General features: G+C 34.9%; 1 protein-coding gene across 2 annotated transcripts in view; it reads left to right on the plus strand.

The window, feature by feature from the left end:
* The window catches only part of LOC118186453 (protein FAM151B-like), an 84,141-nt gene that overhangs the window by 9,386 nt on the left and 50,001 nt on the right, over positions 1–24,754 (plus strand). The window contains exon 2 of one of the 2 annotated variants that reach the window (XM_035356555.2): positions 8,106–8,268. The exons of the other annotated variant lie outside the window; for it this stretch is intronic. Coding sequence (XP_035212446.1) covers positions 8,248–8,268 — 21 coding nt within the window. The 5' untranslated portion in view covers positions 8,106–8,247. The remainder of the gene's footprint in view (positions 1–8,105; positions 8,269–24,754) is intronic. 2 annotated transcript variants of the gene reach the window in all.

The following is a 24,754-nucleotide window of genomic DNA, read 5'->3' on the forward strand; positions in this document are numbered from 1 at the left end:
GGAAAGAATTGCTCGCCATAGTTAAAGCAATAGAACATTTCCATCATTATATCTACGGCAGAAATTTTCTGCCTTTCACAGTTCATGAGTTACGTATTTCTCGTGCCATTCGGCTAGAGAGCGCTATGTACGTTCCAGTAGCCAGTGGCAGGCAGGATACGTGTATGTTCCAATAGCCAGTGGCAGGCAGGATTCTAAAAGTGTAGGATGTGGAAGGCGGAGATACCTAATAATATATCTTCAACTAATTAAGACACAATAACATGCCGAACAAATACTAATTCAGAAGTCAATCAACAAAAATCAGCGTTATATTTTCAAAATTTTCACAGGAATAGTTTCGATGGTTTTACTGAACCACCATCCTCAGCTGCAAAACCGCAAATGAACAAGATAGGAAATTGAATACACTAAAAGGCACACTCTTGTTTTAGGAGATTATAAAAATTCTGTTTTCATTCCCTTCTTTCCATCAGTTAGCTATAAAGTTGCACATATTTTGCAGAAATTTAACTTTCGGGTTGTTTATTCTCCCATCAATAAAATTCCGAGTTCCATACTCAAGGACCCCATTCCGGATATGAATTCCTGGGTTATTTATAGGATTCCTTGCCAGTGTGGTTTAATTTACATTGGCCAAACTAGGAGAGCCTTAAAATTTCACGTCAAGGAACATGAGGTATATGTTAGAAAAAAGGAAACACAGAAGTCTTCTGTTGCTCAACGTTGTTGGTCCGAAAATCCCACTTTCAATTTTTCTGCTGCCAAAATTATTCAAAAAACATCTTCCATTGGAGAACTGGATTTTCTAGAGGTATTTCACATTCAAAAAAAATCTTTCTGTTCTAGTTAACGATCCTAATTCCAATCCATCTTTGCCTTTGGCCTTTAAAGAAATTATATTTTAGTTCTGGTTTCATCAACAGATGGCGCCACTTGCTTATTCTTGTCCAGGTTTCCTTATCTTATCTAATCATTATTTCCTATCTTGTTCATTTACGGTTTTGCAGCTGAAGATGGTGGTTCGGTAAAACCATCGAAACTAGTCCTGTGAAAATTTTGAAAATATAACGCTAATTTTTGTTGTTTGACTTCTGAATTAATATCTTCAACTATTTGAATTTGTTATATATTCTTGTAAATAAATTTTGTTAGTGTTTTCGAAAGCCTCTTTGATGCACCTTTAGACACACGGGCCATTAGATGCAATATTTGATGCATCAGCAGGGAATGTGGAATATCGGAAGTAATTCGTCATTACTGGATTATAATTCTGAGAAGTTTGGACACTTTATTTGGGTTTTGGATACGTAAAACATTTCTGCATCCCCGATTGTGGAGGTAAGATCTTTTGAACTTACAAATTCTGAGTTAATATGGATAAGCTTTCGAAAATAATTGAAAAGAGATGTAACGTTCGTGCTAGTGTTACTAAACTACTAGTTAAAAGAGTATAGAAGCTCGATGAAGCTGCCGAAAACGTAAGTTCATTATCAGAATTACTGGAACTATTAGAGACGAAGGAGCAGATTTTGAAAAGCCATGATTTAGAAGTAGAAGCATTCATAGACGAGCCGGGAAAAGTGAATTAAAAGGTTCGGAAAAATATGATCCCACAATATTGCCTGCTAAGATTAAACTAAAGATCAAAATTAAAGAATTGGCAGCAGAAAATGTTCATACAATATCATGCATAATTGACCAGGCTTCTAAATTGCAAGAATCCCGAAAGCCAGATAGCGAGATGAATACAGAGGCTCCAGGAATATGTCACCACAAGTAGTTACCATTGTTTTTAGAGGCTATTTAAGTTCTCCAGGCACGGTTTGAAGTGTTGCACAGTGTTGCATGAACGCGAGTCAGCTTGGCGGCAGAGAAGATGAAGACCCGATGCGACACGAGAGCTACAGGTTATCGATTCAACGAAGGTGACAAGGTGTGGAATCCTGTTTTATGAAAGGATTTTTTTTCCTAAGCTATAGTGACCCTAGGATGGTCCTTACACACTCCTGAAGAGGTTCAACGGCGTCGTAGTTCGGATCCGAAAGTCATCCAGTTCTAAGCCTAAAATCGTTCATTACGATAGGCCAGCCCCTTACTATGACCATAGTACATTCCCATACTGTACATAATGTAAATAGTATATTACAACTATGATACTATTTATATATTAATTTGTAAATTTCTGTATTTATTTTTGGATTTAGTATTTGATTTATGTTATTTTTTGAAATTATTTTTTTAATACTGCATTGTTATAAGTATAGCTTGCTGTCAAGAACGGTACTGCGTGGGATGTTCAGTCCTTGGGAAAGGGGCAGTGTTACAAATTTAGCATATAAGTGTATAATTTTAGTGAAATTATATGTGAAATTGTAGCTTGTGTAATTCAACATGGAAATCTAAAGAAACGAAGCTTTGCCGGAAAAGCAAGAATACGGGAAGAAGTTTATTTAACATTGAGTAAATGGCTATCTTGCTTAATTGGCGAGAATATCGCATATCTGGCGATCTTCAAATTTGGCAAGAAAACCCCCAAAGTCACCAAACTTGTCGCTCATTTGGCGACATTTTGGTCCAGTCCCTGTATAACTGTATTGGGTATTGTAATTGATTCTTTATGTAACTGCAGCCGTGTCCGGCCGTCATATGCGTTCCAGTAATTTCGAGAAGTCGAAAGTCCTAGAGATTTCTTGGCGGCCGGCTGAAAACTATATAAGACCGGAAGAGTATCTGCTCTCAGGAGTTTAGTTCAGCGTGAGTTCGGAGTGTTGAGATATCTTTGTGTTAGCTTCGCTCTTTAGATGCGCTCTGCATTACGTTGTGTTTAATGTTCTTAGTAGTTTGAAGTGTAACTACTGACACTGTACTCTGTGATATTGTGAAGAGCTGTAGGAATATTTTTGTTGAAAGTTCCAGAACTGTAAAGTGTTTCTTTCGGTAAAATAACTTTTATCTCGCACTCATCGGTTCTGTATGCATTCAATATATTACAAACCAGTACGCACGTAACATTACATACTATATATATATATATCAAAGACTGAATTAATTAATTGAAATTCATTGGAATCGAAATAAATTTCCTAAATACTTGCGCAATAGCTGCAAAGTAAGATAATAATAGTGTATTTACTAAAGTAATATTGGTTATATTATCTCCTAATATAAAGTTATTAGAATGCATCTGAATGAAGTAACCCAGAAGCATCGAAATTACTAGGTTTATTAATTTTCATTTTAAAAGTTTCTATTTCTATTCTTCATGATTTAAATTCGAGTTTCTTTAAAAGTATTATTTTCGAGATTAAATTTCAATGCTTTCTGGATTACTTCATTAATGTACATTCTACAAACTTTATATGAGATAATATAAGATAATATAATCAATATTACTTTAGCAAATAAATTATATATATCTTTATATATATAAGCGGCTAAAGTGTGTGTCGCCAATAGTTTACTGTTGCCACTCGGAAAAATTAGCGCGGAAATTAGCGTTTCCGCAGTTTTTAATTAATATCTCGGCTGATTAAAGTTGTACGAAGATGAGAACGGTATCAATGGATTCGGAGAATTTTTTGGAATCCGAGGATACGCATCTCGAATTTCAATTCGGTGCCGTTCCATAGATATTCGAGAACAAAAAATTTGGCACATAGCCTAATCCCTCTAGTAGGAAAAACCCAAGAAAGTGGAGAATGTAGGAAAAACGTAGGGAAAAATAAGTTTTTAATATGTCGGCTAATTAAAGTCTCAAGAAGACGCGAATGGATGGTCAAAATGGCGTGCCACGGACCTGCGGAATCCAACGGTGTGCTCCGCAGATATATATATATATATATATATATATATCTGCGGCTTAAGTGTCTGTTTGTCGCCGATAGTTTATTGGTTGCTTGCGTAACTGTACTAGCCAATGGGGTGAAGTTGCCACGGCACAGGGTTGCCGTTTCAATTGAGATGTAGACAATTTCCTGTAAAATTTGCCTTTGCTATGACCATCCATAAGTCTCAGGGCCAAACGCTTAAGCGTATTGGCATTTTTTTACCTGAGCCTGCATTTGAACACGGTCAACCTTATGTTGTCTGTTCAAGATTTCGTGAAAGAACGGACGTAAAATTAAAAATAATGGATGGTCCTCTGCAAGGCGAGCTTAAAAATGATGGAAAGATATACACATGAAATGTTGTGTACAAAGAGATCTTTGATATGTGAATTAACATTTCATTATTTAAATCACCTTTATTGATTGAGCTAGCGGTGGCTCTTAAGAAATGTACCGCCAGTGATTTCCCTCATTGCACTCTACTTTGAGCAATTAAGCAAGTAGAAGAACCCCGTGGAAACCCCGTGGGGCAGTAAGCAAAGGGGCGTCCTCGCCGCCTGCCCTGGGTAATTCAGTTAAATAAGCAGACACCTTTGCACAAATCATTTTAATTACAATTTATAATATCTAGAACAGCGGTCATTTCGTATGACCGCTGGCCGTTCTAGTATATTATATATTTGAATTTAACAAGCATTCTCTATTCATAAAAAGCAAATTTAAAGTTTATTAAATTTTAAATGAAATTGAATTATAAAGAAATGATTATTCTTTTGAAACAATATATATGTGTGTGTGTGTATGTATTTATATGTGTATATATATACAGAGAGTGTATGTGATTCTGGCAAAGCCTCGAGGGCTATCTGCCTAAAGGGAGGGATGCCTTCGTGGAGGACTTTCTAAGGGAAACTGGCTTTTATGCTGAACCATAAAAGGATAATAAATTCTTAAATTAATGTCTTTTTACAAATTTATTGCCTTTTTACAAAATTTTAAACGGTATTAAAATGTTTATGCCTTCAAAATAAAAAAATCTTAGAACTAACATTTGTTAACATTTTTTATGTGTATACTGTATGTTGTGCTTGGCGACATTTGTGCCGGCGAAAAAGTACCATCCGTTTCTTCAAATAACGTTACACATGGGAAAAGCCACGAAAACGACCATGCAGCCAGCCCGTCTCGAACCGAACTACCAGTGTTCAGCGACTTTACGGCTCGGCCGCTGGTGGGCTAGAGAGAGAAAGAGATTGAATTAATTGAAATTCATTGAAATCGAAATAAAATTCCTAGTATTTGCATATGTGTATGTGTGTATGTGTAATAGTTGGAGAGATTTATTGTGCAGATGGAATGGTGACACTATTGGTTCCTGACTCCAAATTAATTTTTATAATTAGAAATCAGTTTGGTACTTTTTCGTTTTGCCGGCGCAGCCGATAAAGTCACCAATAATGGTACAACTGATGCCAAACGGAATATCTTAGCTGGTAACCTTTTAAGCTTCGTTTTCAAAAGAAGTCGCAGTAATTTCTTATCAGATTGATTGTTTCTTTCAATATTGCATACAATTAGATAGAATTTTTACCAGATAGTTCAATTTTATGACCTAAGGCTATTCGCGGTAATTAAGTCAATTAGGATGCAATCACACCGCTCAATCGAAGGCGAAAATATAGAAAAGGCAAAGTCAAGGGTTAAATTCATCAATTCTAATGAGAATGCACTAGCGAAGTAAAGCACTGCGGTTTTACATAATTTTTGAGTAAGCTATTCGTACGAATTGAAATAATTCTTGCATTTAAACTTGCATTCCAAATCTAGATTTAACTTGAAATTAATGTAGATAATTACTGAGAGAATTAGATTTTTGTAGCGTAGTCTGCGTGAGATGAGATCACTTGGGATCACGTGATATGAACCGCCGAATCAGGATGCTGAACCATAAAAGGATAATAAATTCTTAAATTAATGTCTTTTTACAAATTTATTGCCTTTTTACAAAATTTTAAACGGTATTAAAATGTTTATGCCTTCAAAATAAAAAAATCTTAGAACTAACATTTGTTAACATTTTTTATGTGTATACTGTATGTTGTGCTTGGCGACATTTGTGCCGGCGAAAAAGTACCATCCGTTTCTTCAAATAACGTTAATCTACATTTTAAATTAAAAATAATCTTTATTATCGTTTTAGCAAATGTAAACAATTCTTAGAATAACAACATCAGTAGCCTTTTGTTGCCATTCTAAGACAAAAAAAAAAAATGAATAATCATTTTGTAGCCATTCTCAAAACAACAAAAAACAAATAAAACGATATTGATCAGTATTTAAAGTTTCTGCATAAGTTCAAGCCTCAACAACACTTACAAACAGACGTAGCATAATTTTATTATTGGGTAAAGCTAATTCTTAAGACGCATAATGTGATTCACGTCATTATGTGCGCAATATACATTCGACATTGTTGATAGCGTAGGACATCTTCAGACAATGGACAATACAGCGAAGTGAGCGGCGACGTGTTTCTTTGATGCAGATAAGAAGCAAAGTGCCCATTCAAAACAAAAACGTAGAAGTGAGAGAAAAGAATTTTTGGTTTCAGCAGAAATCTTATTCAGTGATTGATTGGTTCATAAGACAGTTATATGAGATAGTTACATAAGTGTTACCTAGGATAGTACGATGCGGATTAACTTTGAAATGATGCAGTTTCCATTGATGTATTATAAATAGTTACTATTTTTAGGGCAGACAGGGGAAGTACCGAAATTAAAATAAAGAATAAAAGGGGTTATTGCGAATTAATATTAGAAGTTTGCTTTCATATTTTTATCTTACATACATAGAGAGAAAGAGAAAGGTAGAGAGAAAATAAAGTTGGTTATTATTGACAACTGTATATTTTAGATCTCATTCATGACTATTTGGCAACAAGGAAATATTGAGTAACAAAAAGAATTTTTAAAATTTGAAGCAAGTAAAATCTCGTGCTGCAATGAAATTCGCTAATAAATGAATGAAAGTTCACTGATTAATATTGTTTTCATTTTATGTTTTCTAAACCGATGATATTCCTTATATGATAATTTTTGCCCTGAAGTGTGTCCGTTAAGCAACTAAAGCTTTTATAAGCCATTCGCCTTTTCAAGACAAACAATTCGTTTTCAGCAAAAGAAGTACTTAGAAATGACAATCAAGAGAATCAAATTCAGATAGATTGATAATGAAATATTTTCTACACTAATTTGATGTTTACAAATTTTATACATGAATGTCTAGACAAATCTGGGAAAAAAAAAAAAAAAACCACTGATAGATTTCAGATTTTAACGGTCTCCCAAAGAGTTTGTCAAGGTTTTCTTTTACGCTTTCGCTGAGCTTGCAATCTACCAGTCTGCTGTTGTACTTTGTACTCATTCCTGCTAACCCACTCTTTTCTTTTTTCTTTTTTCTTTTTTTTTTTTAGCTTTTTAGCGTTAACATTAATAAAATTTTTAAAAACTGCATAGCAGCATATGTTTAGAATTCCCGGTGCACTGTTAAGTACTGGCATACATTTTTATATTTTTTTCTTGGTTTATAATAAATACTAAGTTTTCTTAGTGCGATCTAACAAAAAAAAAAAAAAGATTTGTCTTTTTATTTTTAATTTTTTATGTTACTTTATTTATTAAATATCATATTTTTCGTACTTACGCGACATAAAATTCAGTTCAACAGCAAACTTACAAAATATTTAAAAACAGCATATCTTTAGAATTCCCAATAGATAATCTCGCGTGCAGGAGATAAAAACGTTTTATTTTGTACAGTGTTTTCACTGCTCGCTTTCAAATCGTTAAGTTTCTTAATAAAAAATTCATTAAAATTTTCCAAAAACTGAAATAAATAATAAAAAAAATTCGTCAAATTCAAAATTCAAGTCAAAATTCGGTCTTCCAGGTGCATATGTTCGGATGGAAGACTACGTGCTTCAAAATTTGATGGATTTTGGTACCATTGTTTTTCATAATTCGGGTAAAATATACACATAGACACAGATTCTTCATTATTTAATTTCTTTAAAAATAATACCGGGCGATAATATTAACTGGCAACAACTTGAAAAGCGATATGCCGTTTATAGTGAACCGATCAAAATCTCATTTCGAGACTAAAAGTCCCCTTTGTGCTAATAACCCCTCACAGCAGGAAAGTGTAACTATTAAAATAATTTTTTTTTACAATTATTCTAACACTGTAATAAGACGTTGCTTCTTTCTGCAGATAGTGTATGGTCTTCGCATCTGATTGCAGAAACTCTTTTTTGCAAATGAATGCGTCTGACGAGAGGATTTTGGTTTATTGTGTACTGTAGTCAACCTCCTCGTGTGGTTTCTTGAAAACAAACCACACAGGAAAAGATCTCATGTATCCAGTTAATTCATTGGTAAGTACTTTTAAGAAGCATTTTATTATTCTTTTCTAAATTGTCATTTATCGAAAGAATATTTGTAAGCTATGTTAGCAGATAATCAAGAGAAAAAAGGTTTGGTTGGTTTCAGTTGCAATGAAGCATGCGAGATCTAACTGAAATGTAGGTAAGTCTTCATTTTAAGTCATTCTGGGGAAAACTAATTCGTATTCATCCTACATGTGAGAAAAACACGAAAACTGTTTCTAATCCGTTCTCCTGATGTCCTTTCGAATGGTGATATTGTTAATTTTCTTGATTATATTTCTAATGCAGAGGAGATGCTGTAAGAATTACGTTTAGAATGTCTTCCATTTGCTTTGGGTTTTATAGAAGCGTTAATAGGATTAGATGGAATCTTTTCTTGAAGATTTTAATTTTTAGTATTTTTCTTATTTCCAATAGAGTTTCTGAAGTGTTTATCAGTATTTTCTACGAATTTACGCAAATTTAGGTGGATCTGCTCGAGTCCGTGATAAATTTTTCTTGAATAACTGAACTTACATCTTCGCTAAGTGACTGAGGCTCAGCCACCTAGGTCAACTTGGGCTTGTCGTAGGATTTTGGTTTAAGAGTTTTTTTTTTTTTTTTTTTTTTTTTTTTTTTTTTTTTTTTTTAAACATTTCTTATAATTTGCCGCATGAGTTAAACCACAAATACAACACGTCAGTTTAGAAGTCTATTTAGCTTGGCCGTCAGAGCGGCTCTGCGTAGATCACATTTAACACAACTCAACTCGGGATGAACTACGAATATTCAGCGGCTCTACCACTTCCGAAACGAAGAACAAGATGCCGGGCTCCATACATAGTATGTCCACCCCGTTTTACTGATAGTGCTTCAAGTTTCTGTAGGACCGCCCCTGAGCCCGTGTAACAGGAGCGATATTGCTTAAGGGCGATAAAATTTGAAACCAGCGCCGGCGCAAGGTTATCCGGCGCCCGCCTGCAAAATACCTGAAGTCGCCCCCCCCCTTTTTCTAAATTTTTGTATAGGAGAAGGAAGTTTTGAAGAAAGCATTTGTTGAAATTGATTTTAATAATTTATTGAGAATAATTTATTTTTCTGCATTTCATATTTACAAATTTTTCTATCATTTCTTTCGCATCTAGTTCTTAACAGATTTCATTTTCAATGGCAATCAAAGCTAAATATATGAGTCTTTCCTGCGATATACTTGAACGTAAATATGTCTTGATCAATTTTAATTTGGAGAATGATCTTTCGCTACTAGCAACACTAACAGAAATGCTAAGTAGTATTCTCAGTACGATCTTCAAGTTCAGGAAGCACATATTATTTGACACAATTAAGTTCAAAATATCGAATGAGTCATTCATACCAGCTGTAAAAATGTCTTTCGAAGCTACTATTTCGTCATAGAGTTCTTCTGCGTTAATATCTTTATTGTCACCACACTGTAACAATTTTTCTAATTTTTCACATTTTATTTTCAAATTTGCGTTATCGATTTCTGATAAATTACCCAGGAAACTAAAATTATCGCAGTGATTTTTCATTGAATCAAATCTTTCGTTTAATGATGTCCAAGCAGTATCCAAAATTCTAAAAAAGACATTTGCCCTAAACTTCTCTTCTGGACATTGAGGAAATTCGTCAGCATGTTCGTAATCGAAATGACATTTCTTTTTCCTTCTTCGGACTTCTTCAACAGTTTTAAATTGTAGCTCGCCATCCACTTCTTCACTAAGTTCTTTGGCTTTCTCAAGAATACTTTTGTTATTGATATCACTTCTATATTCTTCAATGAATGTATTTAAGTTACTTATTGCCTTTAAGGCTAGTGTAACACTCAAATCCTTTTCTTGCAATTGTTTGCTGACAGGATTAATTCTGTTAAGCAAATCGTGCCAAACTATCAAGGAACAAATAAATTTATAATCCTTGATTTTGGTACACAGACTTCGTGCTTCATGTTGCATTTCGTTTGAAAAGCATTCATCTTCGGATATTACAAAGAGAGCATCATAGATTTCTCCTTGTTGATATCTTAAAGGGTCCTAGTTGATATCAAGGAAGGAATTTTACGTCGGCAGTAACCAAAGAACTCTGCAAACTACTCGGCATTGACAAAACCCAAACGACGCCATTACATCCCCAGTCAGACGGCATGGTAGAGAAATTCAATCGAATCATCCTTAATAACCTCTCATTAGTGGTTTCCAGAAACCAACAGGACTGGGACAAGAAATTACCACTGTTTTTACTGGCTTACCGCAGTGCTGTCCATGAGACTATTCCCCATCACAGTCGCTCTTCGATCGTGACCTTCGTCTGCCTTGTGATCTCTTGTTTGGTCGTCCTCCGGATGCTCCTTCATCGCCTGAGGAATATATTCAAGATCTGCAGGTCCGGTTTAAAGTGATGCCCAACTTTTCACGAGAGCGAGACAACTTGGCGACGGAGAAGATGAAGACCCGATACGACACAAGAGCTACTGAATATCAATTCCACGATGGAGACAAGGTTTGGTTGTGAAATCCGACTCGACGGAAGGGACTCTGTCCGAAATTACAGTCATCTTGGGATGGTCCGTACACAGTCCTAAACAGGCTGAATGACGTCGTGGTTCGGATCCGTAAGTCTTCGAACTCTAGAACTCTAAACCTAAAGCCGTTCGTTACGACAGGTTAGCTCATTACTATGGCCATAGTACGCAATGTAAACAATTGTAAATAGTGTAAGACCATGGTCCTTTTTGTTTCTAAATGTGTATTTAGTATTTGTTTTGTATTTTGTATTTGATTTGACTTGTATTTAGTATTTGATTTGACTTGTATTTAGTATTTGATTTGACTTGTACTTAGCCTTTGATTTGTTTAAGTTAGTTATTGCATTTAGTATTTATGTTGTTTATTGTATTTATGCCACAGTTGTAAGTTTGGCTTCCTGTCCAGGGATTGTACTGCCCGTGACGTGCAGTCCTTGGGAAGGGGGCAGTGTTACGGATTTGGTATTTAAATAGCTAATGTTAGTTGAATTGTAAATTAAATGGTTTCATTTCCCAGCAGCGCGTGACGAATATTAAAAGAAAGCTAAGTCGGAAAATTGAAAATATAAGAGCGCGTGCATGTAACATTTAATAAATATCTCTTTTTGATTTCGAGAAAGTACTAGAAAATTCTCGCGCGCGATTTTAAAATCATATAAATAGGAGGAAATCCTCTCAATTCGTAAAAATAAATAACAATAAAAGTTAATAATAATAGTTAAACAATAAAAGTTAATTAAGACACAATAACACGCCGAATAAATACTAATTCAGAAGTCAAACAACAAAAATCAGCGTTATACCTACAAAATTTTCACAGTGAAATTTTGTAGGCTGTGAAAATTTTGTAGGTATAACGCTGATTTTTGTTGTTTGACTTCTGAATCAATAAAAGTTAGTTTGTTGTTGTTTTAAGAGTTTGTTTTATCAGGTTCAATGTTCCGCCTTACTTGCTTTGGGAACATTCAAGAACCTGACTCGGAACAGGGAGCTTACTAAAGCTATGTTCAATAAATGTGGGAAGTAGACAAGATACATAGGAAGGGTATACGAAACCCTTTATTTTTCACTCTTTACAATGATTTCCGGACTTCGGAATACAGAGAGCAACCACTTGTGGTCTGAACGTAAGAATATAAAAATATTAACTAAACTCTAACTTAACTTTGGAGTAACTAACAAGGGCCTACGTGGAAGATTGGCCGTATATTAACAGGAAGCCGTATGTAGTACAGAGAACTGTTAACACTACAATACGTTTAAAATTATTAAGAGGATTAAACCTCTGGCCTGGAAGGCAACCAGCAACCGAGTAAAAACTGCTAAGGCAAGCGGCCTGCTTCTACTAACTCCTTCCTCTCTCTTGCTTGGCAAAAAGCCACAACTTAAGTACTTGGCGTTCGCCAGACAAATTTGCATAAATAAGTTAAAGCTTTTAATTCTGGCCGGAAGTAGAAAATAAGAAGTGATAGTAAAGATTTAAAATAAAATAAACGTTAGTAAAACTTAAGATCCTTACAATAGTATCAATAAGTTATACAGGGACGAGACCGAATGTCGCCAAACTTGGTTACTTTTAGTGGTTTCTCGCCAAATTTGGCAACAAAAATTAGTCGCCAAATCCTTCGCCAGCTGGGCGATATCTTGCCCGTTTAGTGCGATATCCATTGACTTCAATGTTAAACAGACTTGCCCATGTAATCTTATTTTTCTGGCAGAGCTTCCACTCTTCAGAATTTCATGTAAAATATATTATAACTGTAACTTCTTTAAAATTATATGCAAAAATTGTTAGCATTGCCTCCTTTCCCAAGACTGCACGTCCCGGGCAGTACAATCCCTGGACAGGAAGTCATACTTACAACTAAGGAAAAATCAGTGCTATGATAATTTCAATAAATAACACACAACAAATAAAACATTAAATTAGTAAATAAATGTATAAATTTACAGTTTTGTATGCAAATAGGACCATGGTCTTAGTGTATTATTTACATTATATACACTATGGAGATTACATAGTGTGGCCATAGTTAAGGGATAGCCTATCGTAATAAAAGACTTTAGGCTTAGAATTTAATGACTTACAGATCCGTACTACGACGTCGTTTAGCCTGTTTAGGATCGTGTAAGGACCGTCCCAGGGAGGATCTTATATAGTTTTAGGTATGTAGTTTAGGACACAGTCCGTTCGTCGAATCCGATTCCATAAACACATCTTGTGCCGAGTTGACGAATGTTCTCTTTGGGTGATAAGGGGCATTAGGAGGGCGGCCAAACAACAGATCACAAGGCAGACGAAGGCCACGACCGAAGAGCATCCAGGATAGGGAATGGCTGGTAGTTTCGTGGACAGCGCTGCGATAGGCTTTTAAGCAGAGGGGTAACGGACTGGGGATGTAAAGGTGTCATTTGAGGTTTGTGGATGCCGAGTAACTTGCGTAGTTCTTTAATTACAGCTGAGATAAAATTATTGCCGAAAATTCCTTCCTTGATCGGAATGTAACTGAAGAGGTACGCCAAACCTGGAAATCCAATGCTGTATCCTTATTTCGAATATGGAAGTCCCAGAGAACCAAGGAGGTTAGAATTGAAGGCGGGAGGGTTCGCAGTTTCCTCCACTATCGGGGAATGAAACTCCACCGAACAAGCGGCCTCCATGTTTGTAACTTCAAAACATTGCATTACGGCAGCGAAACGTACGTGTTTCTAAGCTGTTCCGTGCATGTATTTTCCAGTAAAAATATGTTACATTTATAATGAAATGCTTCGCTATTGTTAATTTTTTTGTTTTAAAGTTATAAAGATGATATCCGTAATTTACTGAGTACAGAAAATCATTAAGAAATAGTTCGAAATCTAAATGCATTTAACACATTAAAGGCTTTAAAAATGATGTTTCTGCATATTTCAAGAATTTGTTTAGGTTTTATTAGCAACCTGTTGGGTGTACTTTCCAATTTTTCTTTTAAGAAGTGATATTTTTGATTTATTCACAATATTATCATAATTTATTAAAGAATCATTTCATGTACAAAATTTAAGAGATAGGAAAGAAAGTTATTTTAGTATGCTTAAATACTTCAGCTTTAAGTTGTAATATACTAAAACAGAAATTCAAATATTATTTATTGGCTATAGCAGTTGTAATAGCTAATTTCAGGAGACTGGTACATGATGCAAATAGTATTTCATTTTTTAAAACATTTAGTGGCATACTTTAAAAATTTAAATAATTCTTAATTTCAATTAAAAAACAGATTGTAACTTATCCATTTATCAATTTTTAGAAGTATTTTAGAGGAGGGGGCGATTGTTTTTGTGGAAACCTGAGAAAAGTGTTAATTTTGATTAAACTACAGTAAATGAAATAACTTCATGGAATCAGAAAATCTAAAATGCTAAACAAATGGAGATAAAAATAAGCACCAAATAGATTTGCATTATACATGTCAAAAGCGACTGCTCATTAAGGGATGGTGGATTTAGATGGTTGCTCAGCTCAAAGTTATCTCAGTGCATTTCCAAGTTAAAAAAAAAATTAAAACTTATTTAAATTCTATTCTGACTTATTTCTAATGCTTTCCTGATCAGAAAATTTCTACGCATAATGGGAAAATGTCTTTCTCTGATATTGAATTTAAAAAATGCAACAGTGAAAAAAAATATCATCATCAACGCAGAATCTAGTTGAACAGTCGTCCCTTTTGACCAGGACGATGGGAGCGATCCAAGGACTTACTGATGACTCGCTAACGTCTGTTTCTTGTATGTCCAATAGAAGTCTTGGATATTGCTTGATCGGAAGATAAACTCCACTATCAGTTCTACGCTGAGACAAACTGGTTCGACTTACGTGAGAATATGAGCAGGAAAAATATCTTGAAATTCTTGAATGATACGTTCTACTTCACTCCGTTCTTTATCGCGGAGTTGTGTATTCTATAATAATTGCAATGTTAGGATCTCCGAAGACACAGAAATTGGCGGACTATTGGTTCGTTTAACACACGTCATTGAACTACATGCTGCAACCACTTCGCTTTTCCTAATGACAATCTCTTTATTACTGACATTTACAACTGTCACCGTGATGACCCTTTTCGATAGGTCGACGAGTACTGAGGCTACTAGTACTGGCTTTTAGGCTGTTACAGTTCTTGGGATATTCTATTATGCCGTACTGGAATTTTTTTTTTTTCAGGTATGGATTCAGGAAGTAAAAATTCTGTTCTTGCTGGCATTGTGATATCGTCTTGAGCTATGATTTTATGGATGTATTTAACTCTATCATCTTTAATTTCAAACAGGGTTATGTCCTTATAGGCAGAAAGAAAGGTTATGTCCTTAGAGGTCGTTATTTTTAAAATCCAACGAAAAATTATGCTTCCTTAGAAAAACCAATACGAGTTAGTAATATCTGCTACATATGCCCTGTGATGGTAGGTGGTACCTCGAAACCTGATATTAGCGTTTAATTTTTTATCAGTTTCGATTTTATCACCGGACACAGTCTGCAGGGTAGCGCAGGGTGGTGCCCAGACGATTTTGCCTTCCAGTTATTGATGTAACTCTTTTTGGATGGTGATAACACTCGCTTGAGTATCGATGGTTATACTGCAAGGAACTCCATTGATATGTCCCATAATGAAAGTCCGTTACTACTTCCAGTCATTGCTAAGATCTCAAATGATTTAAGATGGAGCTTTTCATTGTCTGGCAACCGCAACCTTCTCTTCGCGAGATGGTCACTAATTTGTTTCCCGCGTCCTTGCTGGGGAGCGCTCTTTTCTTCTGTATCGTGGGCTGTTGTGTAGTTCCTTCATACGTAGCCTTGATCACAGCAGCTCCAGCACTTTAGAGTCAATTTGCTACCACTCCTATTCCACCTGAAGGCATTGATTTGCCTGGCTAAATCGTCTACACGAGTAGTCATTTGATCCAGTGTCTCATGGACTTGAGGAGCTCTTAATGGGTGGCGGTCTGTGCCAGTTTCTTGCTGGGCTGCCTGCAATTTCAGGGCGTACACTAAAGAGCTCTTTAAATCCTTTACATCGACCATTCGCAGAGCTTTCTCTATCTCAGCATTCCGTATGCCATCGGTGAAATACTGCAGCGAGAGGATTTCCCTTGTTTTTTATGAGCAGTCCAATAAAGCAAATTTAGATACCTTTCCCATATCTGTAGCAATCTTCTGGAGTGTTTTCATGTTGGCGAGATTTTAACTGAAGTCTGCTAAACTAGTCTTTTAAACACTTCTCGCCAAAGCGCAGGTCCAACGCGTCAGATAGATCTTTGACGTCTAGCCTCTGGTTTTCGGGCAGAGTTTGAAGGATATCAGCTGCATCTCTCTCAGAGAAGCAGCGAGATGGCAGGCTTGGGAATCTCATCCATTTGATTCCGGCACTACAGAAAACTGTCTTATACACTTGTAAGGAGGTCTTTCCATCATACATGGATATCCTTAGAGGGGCATGAGAAGAAATGGCTAGGAATTCAAAAGTGTCAGAATTATTTCCTGGTGTAGTTATGGATTTCTTGAAGCTGTTAACGTCATTGGAAACTGCAGCAGAAATTCTGTAATTGATTAGTGGTTCGACAGCAGAAATTCTTTCACCGATTTGATGTTCGACAGCAGAAACTTTCTTCAATTTCCCCAACTTTGTTTTCGATCGTGTCTGCGTTCCATACCCTGGAGCTTGTTTTCTGTTATGGTAGTAATTTCTTTTTTCACTGTTGACCTGCTTCAATCTTTTCTAGAACAGCTTCATCTCTAACAGATTCTGAGGCAGCTTCCATTTTTTCTTGAACAGCTTTCATCTCTCTTTAACGGATTCTAGGCCAGCTTCCATCTTTCTTAAAAAGCTTTCATCTCTTTCTTTAACGGATTCTGGGCTAGTTTCCATCTTTACTTATCTTAAAGAAAGAGATGGAACAGCTTTCATCTCTACTTTAAATGCAGCAAGTACTGTCAACAGTTTTTTTAGTTGGTCTCTATCGCTCTTGGCATCGGCATTCAATCCCGTCTCCAAAAATTGTTGCATGCCTACGGATTCATAATACATTGAATGCGTATAGAACCGATCAGAGCCTGATAAAATTTATTTTACCGAAAAGAGCACTTCACAGTTCTGGAACTTTCCACAAAAATATTCCTACAGTTCTTTACATTATCACAGAGTACAATCAGTAGTTATACTTCAAACTACAAAGAACGTTAAACACAATCAAATGCAAAGCGCATCTAAAGAGCGAAGATAACACGGAGCTATTTCAATACTCCGTAGTCGTCTATGAACTGAGAGCTGATCCTCTTTCCTGTCTTATATAGTTTTCTCCCGGCCATAAAAAAATCTCTGGTATCTTCCATTTCTCGAAATTATTGGTACGCATATAGTATTAATGTTACATGTAAAAGCCGGAGACAATTGCAGTTACATATATCGATCAATTGTTGTTAGTTAGAGTAACAATTATCTATGCAGAAACCGTGCCAAATGTTGCGAAGTTTGGGGACTTTTGATTATTTCTCGCCAAATTTGGTGACAAAAATTAATGGCCAAACCGTTGCCAGCTTGGCGATATCTCGCCAATTTAGCGAAATAACCATTTACTTCGATGTTAAACAGATTTCCCCTGTAATCTTATTTTACCTGGTAATGTCATTCATAAATTGGAGGACTTTAGGGTCTTTAAAAATCTGCAAAGTGTCGGTAATTCATTCTTCGGGTAAATTTTTTTTTTTTTTTTTTTTTTTTTAAGAGCGTCGCTATATTTTAGATTTGAAGTTGTGGGTTCTTCATTAGTACTATTTGTGAGAAATGTAAGTCTTCTTTTTAAGGAAGAGCTGGCCTGTTCTTTGGTTTGTTTAAAACTTTGAAATCTTTGCACCGTCTATATGAATCACGAACTTACATGATTTATAGAGCAGAATAAGCATTTATGTTTTTCTTCTGGCTGAATATTGCAGGTATTGTTTCTATGGTTTTTATGCATTTGCAGCAGCGAACAGGTTTAAAACTATTTAGTTGTGAATGTGCAAATTCTTGGCAATTAAAGCATTAAATTGGTCGCTTTTTTTATGCATATTTTTCGATGTGTGCATGGAAATTAAAGACGTTATTTAGTTTATGTATGGCTTCACCGTTTGCATTTCTCTATACCTCCAGTAAATAGATAGGAAGGTAAATCTTTTGCTCGTTCGTTTTCTAGAGAACTGTTTTACTTTTATTATTTAGAAATTTCTTCTTTCTAGATCCTGAAAAATGTTTGCTTCTGTAACGGAGCCTGGAATAATTTTGAGTATGACTTTAATTGTGGATTCCGAGTTCATTTCTTAGGTGTAAAAATGTATTTTCGCTATTTGCTTGCAGGTAGATAGCTTCATTTTACATTTCAGCTTCAAAATTATCTTTACAAGTTTCCTGTAGCATCTTATCAATTCAGATCCGTTTCGGATTATTTTTAGTTATGACCATTGGTCGTATTTTTTCTTGATTTGTAATATTAGTAAAGCAACTTCTATATCTATATTTAAAGCGGAGAATCTCTTTGTTTGTGTGATTTCCTTTTCTTCATATTTCTCAGAATTAAGTTTGGAAGTTTTTATGGCAGTTTTCCATTTTGAGAGTTTTGTGTTAGCTGTGTCAGAATTTTCTTTACCCTGAATGTGTTCTTTTTCAAAAGCCATTAATTCTTTTTCTAAGCACTCTGTTTGAATGATTATTAGATGTGGAAAACTGGACTGAAATTTTTCGTTAATTTTTTAAGAGCTCCTCTTCGGTAGGAATTTTGGAAGAATTTATCGTATGTTTTAGCTTTTTATGTTTCTTGAAACTATTGTCGGAATCACGATTTTTGATGAAGTCCTGAAGTTTAAGTTTATTACTTGAAACAGAAGAGTAGAATAGTCAGGGTCATCCATTTCATTGCCACTAGTAATCCTATCAGCCCCAAGCCTATCTGGTGGTCTTTTGCTAGCCGCCATGAGTCCGTAGATCACCGAACTTAGAGGGCCTCCACAGCCAGGGAGCAGACAAGACAGTACCAGGACGGTTCCTGCCGAGCCTGAACGTACACTGAGTGATCGATGGTTCTAGTCCTGTAAAGACAACTTATGTTCGCCCGGTGCTGAGGATGCCTAGGTACAGATACTAGTCAGTACGCAAGAGGATTACCTCTATCGATCCCTGGAGGGAGGTAATTGTAGTACTACAGTAAAGCTAAATTATTTCTGTTGTATAAACAGTTAGCCTACAATTTAATTTACCTGAGAATGTCATGGAGCTTCGGAAAATGCTCGCGGAGACCTTAGGGCTCCACAGATCACAGGTTGGGGACCACAGCTCTAGGACATTTTCTTTGCAGACTAGTTAAATTTAATACTCCTATAATCGTAAAAAGCGTCTAAGATATATTTGTAAAATGTGGAAGTAATTATAGTTTTGCTTTTTTCGAATCTTCTTGTTAGAAGATAAAATATACTGGCCGATATAAAAACATAAACACTTTGTTTAATAAATTCAAATTAAAAAGTTGTCTGTTCTAATTGTTTCTTAGGTACAATTAAAACCCAAACTTCCATGTATTCATCTCATAGAAGTTCAATGACTTAAAAATGACTCATTTTAACTTGACCTACGCCCGTAATATGGTTTTATTTGGTGCGAAGATTCCTCAGGAGAATGAATCGCTCTAACAAAAGCCTTGGATCACACTTCGGAGCAAACGATAAAGGATAATGTGTCCACTTGCCAACAAAGAAGCGGAAGAATACAGAGGGAGGGGGGATTGAAGGCAGGTGCTGAATCGAAGAGCGTGGTCTCCGATAAGGAAATTTCATCCTCAAAAAAAAAAAAAAAAAAAAAAAAAAAAAAAAAAACCTCCCCTTTAAGAGCGCGGATTCACGGAAGTCTGGGACTGTTGTGTTCCCATTTTTTTTCAATGTCTATAGCAGTGTGTATATGTACTTTTTTCCCCCTTTTTATTTTCTTTCCTATTCTTACTCTTCCGTTGTAGGTGAACGAACGTTCTTTCTGCTAGATTTGGGGAGGAAGATACCTGTAATGAAAAGTTTTGAAACTCGTTAAATTTATACATCGGGATTCATTCGAAACGAGAGTTATATTGTTTCACTACACTCGGTTTTGAAGCTTCGGTACAATTTATGTTAGACCTTGAGGCTAAGTTGCAATTGGGTTTAAAAATGTGCGCTAAATTTATTGTGATGGTCGTTTTATAACTAACAGTTAAAACTCAGTCAAAGTTTATTTGTTCAAGACAGCATTCTCTTAAAATTTAAATTGGAAACAATTACTTATTTTAATTGTCTTTTATTTCAAAAGAAAAAGAAATAAATATCCGTACTTTTCAATGATGCTTGCACAAAAAAATTCAAAGGCAAATAGGCTTTTTTAATCGATTGCTTATTTATTATAGCAAAGCATTTGAGAGCTATTTGTTTTAGGTGAAGTGCACTTGTGAAAACGTTTCTGAGGAAAATTGTCTTTCCATTATATGCAACATGAATACAAGTTCACGTTACAGGTCGTGGAAATCAAGAAAATATTAAACTCATTCATTATTCATAAGCCGACTTCACAATCTGTAGAGTCATTAGGTTTATCGATGCAGAAGACATCACAGGTTTATGACTTTAGTTTATCGTTATGTGATAGGTTTATTAGACGTGACATTATCAACGCGAGACCTTGGGCGTCTTTGAAGCCACTCGCCGGGGCTCAAATACCGGACCTCTCGATTGTTAGCCAGATGTGCTATCATCCGCGAGTCATCATCAGTTACATCACGAAGGCACTTGGAAAGGAGAGAGAAAATACCTTATAAGTCTTTGAATACTGAAGAAGAAGAATCCATGTTACGACAGGTTTAAAGCTTATTTCAGTAAACATACACATACAATTAAATTTCATTGATTAGCTAGGCTCATCTGCCGTGTTAGAATTTTGTTATAATTTGTGTAGATTATTAGACATGAAATGTATTCTAGTCGGGATTCAAAACACGGATTTTTCAGTTACAAGTACTAACCACTTACATCGCAAGAGCAGGCAATGTGTGTTTATGTTGTGTGTGGGGGGGGGGGGTGAATTAATTTCAGAAAACATAAACGAAATGCTTTATGCCTGAAATGTAAGAATATGAGAACTAATATTAATTCCTTAACATTTATCTCTTTCCTGTAACCTATATATATTATTGTTTTTACATTATTCTTTTAAGAATCTTCTGAATGCTTAACGTTATAGTTCTGGAACGTGCATTTGGAACGTGAAACATAAGAATTTTGAGACATTGAAGCTCGTTTGCTAACTTGTTTGTTAGATTTTATAGGCAAAATTATTGTATGTTGTTAAGCTAAAATCAGAATAAGTTGATTTTTGTTTAGTTTACCATACATTTTAGAGATTTCTTCCCCCAGAATTTGCGCAGTGCATTTTGATAATTATTATATAAGAAATATATGAGTTAGCCCCTTAACGGCAAAAATTAGGGATACCATTTAAAACAGATGATTTTTCAGGCATTTACAGATTTAATGTATACATATACTGAAATATATAAGAGGCAGTCTTCTAAGTGAAGAAAGGTTTAAAGGGGTTCTAAAAATTAATATTAGGATTTACAATATTCTAGCATTGATTCATCACTTTCTTTTTAATATAAGAGTTTCTTTGCTATCTTATTCTACTAAATATTTATCAGTGATATATGTGATATTACTAGATTCACATCTATCATAATTATCACACTGAATAAATCTATCATAATTATCACACTGAATAATCATAATTATCACACTGAAAGTCACATCTATCATAATTATCACACTGATACATTTACTGTCTCATTTCTCCCACTGATACTATTTTATATATCATAGTTACAAAATTCAGTACTGAAGACTATTCTCTTAAAATTAATTAAAAATTTTTGCCAAAATGAAGAAAGTTTCTTTTACTTTTAAATTGGGTCAAAGGTTCGTTCACGTCACATAATGCTATATGTTTAAAAATTAAAGATAATGCTTATTTAAATATTTAAATTATGTTACTCATATATATAAATTCAGTTTTATTCTCTCCAGTTTTTAATTTTTTTTAATGGATCGATTGATTTTTATTTTTCTCTTCGTTGCATATTATTCGACATTTAAATCTGTATAATTAATTTATTTAAAGATCGTCGCTAAAATTTGTTTTATTGATATCAATCAGAACAACGATTTCTTCGAAATAGCGTAAATAAGATGAGAAAATTGTTTTTCCATTCTCAAGAAAACGATTTCGAAAGTCGCGGAAATAAAATTCTGCAACAGCGGATTTCCTTTAACAAGGTCATCTTTTAAAGGACACTTCTCAGTGAAATGCTGTCATTCAGCTGCTGGTTGGCTATATCTAAGGTTTCCGTTCTTTCAAAGTATAATTTGTAGAATTGAGTGTAATTTATAGAATAATGAAATTTATTTTCTCTCAGGTAGGGCCTGCAATTAAATTTCTTTTCTTAAAAGAAAGCAGACGATAAACTGTTCACTTTTTTACTTGTGCGTCTGCAGGAAAATGACACTTTTATTTTTCAGCCTTCAGAAGTTAAAAAAATGTTCAAGGAAAATTTAAAAACTTTGTTATTTAAAAACTTTTAATAAATAATTCTCTAAGTTGAATGGGATCTGGAAGTTCATTGTTCACTGTGATAAGGACTTCTCAGAAGGGTGGTGGTGGTGGTGGTGTATTGAGAATACGGCAAAGCACACGAGGGCTATCTGCCTAAGGGAAGGGATGCCTTTGTGGAGGACTTTCTAAGGGACACTGGCTCGTATACACGTTACACAAGGGGAAAACCACGAAAACGCCCATGCAGCCAGCCCGTTCGCGGGATTCAAACCTCGGACCGAACTACCAGTGTTCAGTAATTTTACCGCTCGGCCGCTGGTGGGCCTTCTCAGAAGGGATTGAGTAGAGCAGCTGAGTCAAAGATCTTTTCACTGTCGAGATTCCGTGAAAAAATCTACAGCTGCATAGAGCATGAAAACAACATTCTGATAATTCAGTCATGTAAAGCATACGAATAAACATATCAAGATGGAATCGGAGAAATGCAGAAGTGAAACATTTGAAAATTCATGCTCTGCAATGAACAAAAGATTTCTTTGCGATATCATACTTACAATGAATAAAGATAAAGTGGTCAATATCAACGATTTAATAACCTGATTAATCACCATAGAGCTGAAGCATTTTTAAAATTTGTGAAAAATACATCATTGATTTGAGATCAAACTAATAAAATGTATTTATAAAACCATAGGTATGTGCTAACAGTTTAAAACTGTCATTATGTACGACAAGTGTTTTGTAAGCTGCAATGTTAAAATTTTATCCGAGACGGAGAACTAAATTTGTGTAACGATCATAAATAAATAAAAGCTTGAACATTGCCAATATAATGGTTAACGACGATTTAGCGGGAGATTGAGTTTCTAAACTGGACTTTGTTTCATCATCGACTGTCATTATTTAATGTAAAGTTTATAACTATTCACAGAAGTGTCTTTATTTTTTAAATGAACCTTAGCTGGCATATTTTCAAAGATATAATAATAATTTGAAGTTATACTTTGATTTAAAGTTGAATTCTTAACGAAGCTTTGTCAGTTTCTTTTTTTTTTTCCATACCATCGACTAATTAATACAACAATATGTTTAAAATTCGTATGAAGTGATTTCCAATTAAAATTAATTTTGAATCATTTGTTCGTTTAAATCTTTTCAAATTTTTCAGTTTTTAAATCTTGAAATGAAAATCAAAATACCGACTGAGTAAGATAAGACAAAATACGAGTTCTTTGATATCTAATTATTGATAGATTCAAGATTATTAAATCATAAATGTTAGCAATTCATGGGCATGCATGCGAAAATATTTTTAATCTGTTATTAGTAAACTTAACGTAATTTAAAATTTCGTTACTACTACCTATTGGATGAATTTCTACATTTATTTCTCAGAGCACAGACTGAAATTTATATTGTAAAGAATTAAACTCCAGATCATATTCAAAGCTGTATGAAAGGTTGAATCAGCAACTCATTTTAATGCATTTTATATATTATTTGTTATCATTTGAAGCGTAAAGAAATGTTTGCACGAGATAGCTGCAAAGATTTCCTGGACTTGTTTCATTTTGCATGAAAATGTGAGAGAATAAAGGTGAAATTGGCCATCATCAAAATTTGTGAATGTTTGTGTTGCTGCTCCTGGGAAAGGCAAGAGTTCTCTTGTCTGATATGTATATAGAGTAGTAAGATTTTTCACGAATACCGAATTTCATTGGAAGCTATCCTTTTCACTAATATGAAAATGCCACATTTTGGCGATGAGTTTTCGCATTCAAACATTAAAGCTATTATTGACAAATTTAAGAATTATTCGTTTAGCGCCGATTACTCAGAATCGAGAAATGTTTTCGGTGCAACAGCTTCAACTCTTTTTTTTTTTTTTTTTTTTTTTTTTTTTTTTTTTTTGTGTGTGTGTGTGTGTGTGTGTGTGTGACTGAACACTTGGAGGAGGAAAAAAGGTGGGCGGAGAAAGGCCCGTACTCTGTTAATATGGTGGCTTGAGACACTTAATATACTGTTGAACCAACAGCCTTCTCGAGAAGTTAATGGCAAGGGAACAGTTTAGAACCTCGGATCTATGCCTCGAGGAATTCATCATCAAAACGGAGAAGTGATCAAAATATAACGATTCGGCTTAATCGCCGTCATGTTAAAAATCTCAGTTCCCGTGGTTGGTGAAAAGAAAAAAAAGTGGACCAAAACAAATGAAATAATTCTTTCATACATACGAATACACTGGTGTGCAAAAATTAAGGACGAAGTCGAAAACTTAGCATATCAGCTGAACGAAGAGGCAGAGCGGACAGAAAGA

Source organism: Stegodyphus dumicola, chromosome 6, assembly GCF_044657685.1.
Source record: "Stegodyphus dumicola isolate Sdum_Otavi_A_Nest chromosome 6, ASM4465768v1".
NCBI classification, from domain to species: domain Eukaryota; kingdom Metazoa; phylum Arthropoda; class Arachnida; order Araneae; family Eresidae; genus Stegodyphus; species Stegodyphus dumicola.